Source organism: Spea bombifrons, chromosome 1 (assembly GCF_027358695.1).
Source record: "Spea bombifrons isolate aSpeBom1 chromosome 1, aSpeBom1.2.pri, whole genome shotgun sequence".
Taxonomy (NCBI): domain Eukaryota; kingdom Metazoa; phylum Chordata; class Amphibia; order Anura; family Pelobatidae; genus Spea; species Spea bombifrons.
This window is the reverse complement of record NC_071087.1, coordinates 57,189,047-57,194,783: the sequence shown is the minus strand read 5'-3', so window position 1 is coordinate 57,194,783 and position 5,737 is coordinate 57,189,047. Positions and strand designations below refer to the sequence as shown.

Sequence of the window (5,737 nt, the reverse complement as noted above, 5' to 3'; positions counted from 1 at the left end):
TCCACATTATGTATACCTGCCATGGAAAAGTCACAGTGACACAAGATGATCCATATCATTGCACGCAGCCCACACAAGGCTCATGGTCATAAGACTGGCGTCAGAAAGATGATTAATGACTTTTCGCATTTTAGGGCTAAATTACTTCGGCTGATAGAAACAGAATCCACAACTAGAATTATAATTCAGATCGATTTGTTTAGTCAAAATGGGACACAACACTAATTGTTGCATTATGTTCAATAACAGTCTTGTCTTGAACATAGGTGCTCCTGAGATCCCTTGCCTGACTGTTTCAGGCAAAATAAGAGCATGCATAACTTTCCTGTTGTTTTTTGTTTCTGCCATTTTAAATGGGTCTTTTCTGTTAAAGCTACAGCGAAGGCAAGCGAAACATGGAAAGAAATCATCAAAAATGAAAATCCTTCTGAAGAATTTGATGCTGGCCAACATGTTGGAGACCCTGGTGATCATGCCCTTGGATGGGGCCTGGAACCTTACAATTCAATGGCATGCTGGGAACGTCCTCTGCAAGGTTCTCAGTTTCTTCAAACTCTTTTCCATGTACGCTGCTGCGTTCATTGTGGTTGTCATCAGCCTCGATCGCTGCATAGCCGTTACTTTGCCTCTGTCTATGAAGAAAAATTCTAGTCTTGGAAAGTACATGTTGTGTTTGGTCTGGATTCTTAGCATGCTCTTTGCGGTACCACAGGTAAATTAAACTATGCGATTATTCAATTTCTTTCTACGTTAAATACTGCATAATGTTTTGTTTTTTTTTAAAAAAAAGCTTAAATGCACTATAATATTATAACAATTCTTAAAAGCAAATTATCGTTTTCCAGATATAATTAAATAACAATTCTGTCATAAACTGCGATGAATCTAAAGAAAAATACATAACAAAACAGATATTTTGGCCCAGATTCATTAACTGAGATAATATACTCTATCACTTTTTTTACCTTTTGTTCTGAAAATATTGTGAAATATTTTATCTGTGGCTATTAAGGGTTATCTTCACAGCACATTGGGGAGTTGAAAGTTGGATCTCTCCAATTAAAATATGATTTATGAAAGTTTTTCATTGATAAATTAATCTTGCATGAAGGAATAATTTTGCCTTGTATAATGTATAGTTAAAGCTGCCTGCTAAATCAGTGAGGTTAAGTGAAAGTTAACCCAACTAATACAATCAATAATTAAAAATCACCCTGACTGTAAGCATGTATTGCAATATAGTCTGGACTCTTTACTAGTATACTTTGTTATATAATAAATCAAAAAATGACCTAAGTTCCAAGTTATAAATTTACAATTATTTTCTTAAGCTACTGGCAGACTAAAGTTTCAAGACTAGAGATTGATGATATCCTGAAGGCCACCAGAAAAGTAATTCAGTTAACCTCAGCCTCATCACACCATAGAGACAGCACTAAAGATTGAGCTCGTCGCCCACTGGTCCCCAGGCGACAGGCTGAAGCCCAATTATAGGTGGCACTGTCTATGGAAAGCTAATTAAATTCCGTTAAGGGGCGCTCATGCAAGATAAGGGAAGAAAACAAACAAATAATAATAGTGTAGAGTGTTTACAAAAAAAACCATAAATATACGGTATTGATTGCACTCACAATAGTGCCATAACTATTTTTGTGCTTCTTGAAATGTGTTGAATATATATATATATATATATATATATATATATAGATATAATATTGTAAAGTGTAAAGTAAGAGCTTATAAGCTGAGAAACAGATTGCACTCACAGGATTCCATGCACATCCATATATGTGCAAAATGCGTTCAGGGAGGGACGTCCAGGAGTGGTTTTCCCAATGTAGAGTTTCCAAAAGTGTACTGCAGCTTCTTCCAACCATATTAAATATATATAGACTTCAAAGGTAATAGTGGTACAAATTTATTGGGGGAACTAGCCCCTAAAAAGATCAAATGACGCTATTAAAATATAAAAAATATCTGAATATATAATAAAATAAAAGTCCTTCCTCAAATAAGGTAAAAGTCCTTCCTCGACGTGTTTCGCCTCTATTGGCTTCCTCAGGAGGTGAAAAAGTTCTATGGAAAGCTATACAGGGAGACAAACAACATTTGTAGACCGCCACAACTGCAACTGCAGACGTGCATAACGAGCCATTAGACTTTGCAATGGGATGGTAGAGTTAGGATAGCTTTAAGTTTTCTTTGTGGTTGGGGGCTTAATGCAATGCATCACAGGCACGCCACATGCTTTTGTTGTTGTGGCATAAATATGAGTTAACAACTTTAAAATGTAAATTGCTAAAATTATCTGTAACAGTTATTACGGTATTGTTATTTAACCCCTGACGGACTAAGAGTATTGTTCTGTGCTTGTTTTGAAGCATAATTTTCCTCTCTCTCATTTAATTAGTTTAACCACACAAATTATATATAAATATATTATACCTTATAAACTATAATTTACTATGAATAAAATATTTTGTGAAAATGTAGAAAATAATTCCTAAAATTTACATGGAATTATACATATGCAGTGTAGATGAAAAACTTTTGTCAGCAGAGTTGTATTTTTCAGGTTTCCTGTTCATTATGAAGGGCCAACACTGGCGAGTTTCACATGCAAGAAGGACTGAGCTGGTCCTTTGTAATGCATAATTTATGGGGTGAGCAGACTTGTTTGATGTAACTATGCATTATACAGGGCCAGACAAGGTCTCTTGCAAACTCTCCTGTCAAGTCTACCTTTGATGAATACACCACAATGACCTTGTCCTCTATTTATTCACAGATCTTAAACCATCTAGTCGTATTGATAAATAGTCAACAACACTTCATTTCATTCCTACCTTCTCTTTATCTTTTATCATTGTTGATTTATATTAGTTTAGTCAGTTTCTTTATTATGAAATTGCACTCTTGTCTATAGAAATCTGTGTTGCTGATGATGTCATCAACATGACAACAACATTTTGGATCCAATGGGTATTGGTTTCCAGGCAAAGTGAAGTGACATGTAGTAAAGTGAAATATACACCCCAATGATTGTGGAGCAAAAAATATGGTGCAAATATTGTGGTGCAAACTCAACTCCAATAAAATCAGCCATATCACCATAGCAACCATGGATTTTTTTAGTGAGAAAATCCCTTTTTAAACTTTGCATCCTAATCACTTGTTATACGTAATTCTGTAGCACTCAGCCTGTTGCTGACAAATTCTTTTAAAATGACTCTGGAGCATGGAATTGGTAGTACTACAAATGCTGGACAGGTAATTCATTGTTACATATCAGTTTAATATAAATAAGATATTAATATTTAGACAATATAAATATTTGATAACTCCAGACTCAGTTATTTATTTTCAGGGTGATATCCATCGATGATGCCGCAAGTGTAGGAGGATCCTTTTCGCAGTGTGTCACGCATGGAAGCTTCCCAAAATGGTGGCAACAGACTGTATACAACTTGTTCACTTTTGGCTGCCTTTTTATTATTCCTCTAGTCCTCATGCTGGTATGCAACACCATCATTATTCTCACAATGACACAAGTGTTACAGCACGACAATAAAAGTGAGTATCAATAGAAATTTAAGTGTAAAGGGCACAAATAAATAGATTTGTCCCATTTTGTCATCTCTAAATTGGACCTTTAGAAGTATATCTGTTAACATTTTTGAATCAGTTTCTCTCATTTTTATATGGGGCTATTGGATTTTACCTTTGTGATTGTTTATAATATCATGAAATTAATTTCATATTGACAGCTTAATAAGGAACATGGATAAAGCTATATTAGCTCAGGAGAACATTAAGTGTTTAATGATACTTTATCGGGCCAACATAGAAAAATACATTAGGTAACGTATGGACTTGGAATGCACATACCAAATACTAAATTTATATGTCACCATACATGAGATTAACAACATATGATACAATCAAATAATATTTTGTTAGCATTATTAAGTCAGGGCCCAAATTGAAGGCATCAGTGGACCTACTGTAAGTACTGTAATGTAGATTTTTTACGTCAGGACCGGACTGGAAATAAAACCAAAAAAAACAGTCCTGGCACTTTTAGGCCAGTAACCAATAAAATGCAGATGTCTCCCTATCCTCTGGATACACAAAACACATGCTACTGCCTTTAGTAGATCTAGAAGTTCAGCATTTGGAACCATGCTAAAGTAATCAGTTGACTGAGAGACCTTAATGGAAGAATGTGTTATCGGGCACAAACCTGATTAATATTTAATTAAGCGTTATACATATTTATGCAGTTGTGCTAGCTGTAAATTGGGCAAGCTATTTTCTCCTTGGTTCACTTGCCGTAGATTTTTACATGGATTTACAATCTACCACACAAAGGCAGTATGAGTGCTACTATTATAGTAGACAGCAAAATTTAATGTTAGCTAGTGAATACACCTAATATTAAATACCGCATTTCCCTCATGTATAAGACCATGTATGGAATCTACAATCTACAACCACTGGGAAAAGAAAAAACGTCGGTGCGCTAAGCTAGTCACAGGCTCAAATAATACAAATGTATAATACGAGGCCTACCAAACAGGTGTAAGCATGCTGCAAAAACAGTGAATTGGCTGTACAATGTATACAAAAAACAAAAACTGTCTGCGCTTCTTACCCTAATAAAGTTGGCAACAAATATATAAACATAATATAAATGAGAGGTTTTGGTTATATGAATTGGCCAAAGCATAATTAAGCTCACCCGCCACGTCAAGGCACGCTCTCAATAGGGTGAGAACCTACTCTCACCTCCTACGTAGTGGGCACACAAAGCAGTTTATACTGCTACCAAAACCTTATTAATGTGTTGGGGGAGGTGCAATTAAACCTCCTCCCTATTAACCCCTGGACAGCAAGCTGCAACCAGACTGATGAGGAGCCAACAACCTCAAATATGTGCAAACAGGGAAAAGAAAAAATGTCTGTGCGCTAAGCTAGTCACAGGCTCAAATAATACAAATGTATAATACGAGGCCTACCAAACAGGTGTAAGCATGCTGCAAAAACAGTGAATTGGCTGTACAATGTATACAAAAAACAAGAACTGTCTGCACACTCATTAGAAAACATGCTCTATGTATTGGTAATGGTCTTTTTTTTTTTTTTTAGAGCTGGAACTGAATCGCACAAAGAACAACATTCCTCAGGCTCGTCTTAAAACCTTAAAAATGACTGTAGCTTTTGCAACTTTGTTCATCGTTTGTTGGACTCCGTACTACGTCCTGGGTATTTGGTACTGGTTTGAGCCAGAGATGATGAGCAGAGTGTCAGAGCCTGTCAACCATTTCCTCTACCTATTTGGTTTGTTGAACCCTTGCTTGGATCCATTAATATATGGTTATTTCTCCTTATGATATGGAAATGCTAAGGAACTGGTCAATAAAATACCACAATGAACGACTATATATATACATAAATACATAATCCATTTATTACAAGAAAATTATGTGGTAGACTATGTATAAAATACATTTGGGTCACCAGTCATCACTATGTAGTTAACATCCAATGTCTGCTACAACAGAAGATCCAGAGAACATAAAGCTAAAATGGCTGCTTTAATGGTATACATATAAGGTAGATTTTTAATATGTATGTACATTGCTAATTAAAAAAAAAAATACCATTACATAGGCTTATTTAATTTATAGCAGTGCAACACCCAATTTTGTTAGCACAGCTAGAAAGTCACTTGTTT

The 5,737-nt window shown here is 35.4% G+C and overlaps 1 protein-coding gene across 1 annotated transcript; it reads left to right on the top strand.

Annotated features, from left to right (window-relative positions):
* The first annotated feature begins 208 nt into the window (after positions 1–208).
* GNRHR (gonadotropin releasing hormone receptor) lies at positions 209–5,393 on the top strand. Its single transcript, XM_053461784.1, has 3 exons — positions 209–712; positions 3,354–3,573; positions 5,149–5,393. The coding sequence occupies exons 1-3, from the start codon at positions 209–211 to the stop codon at positions 5,391–5,393; spliced, it is 969 nt and encodes a 322-aa protein (XP_053317759.1).
* Positions 5,394–5,737: the final 344 nt, after the last annotated feature.

What these genes read in the sequence shown, in the direction of transcription:
- GNRHR (XM_053461784.1), top strand. Translation starts at nt 209, where the DNA reads ATGGGACACAACACTAATTGTTGCATTATGTTCAATAACAGTCTTGTC. An exon ending in TGCTCTTTGCGGTACCACAG is followed by an intron (nt 713 to 3,353) that starts GTAAATTAAACT and finishes CTCCAGACTCAG; the next exon opens with TTATTTATTTTCAGGGTGAT. An exon ending in GTTACAGCACGACAATAAAA is followed by an intron (nt 3,574 to 5,148) that starts GTGAGTATCAAT and finishes TTTTTTTTTTAG; the next exon opens with AGCTGGAACTGAATCGCACA.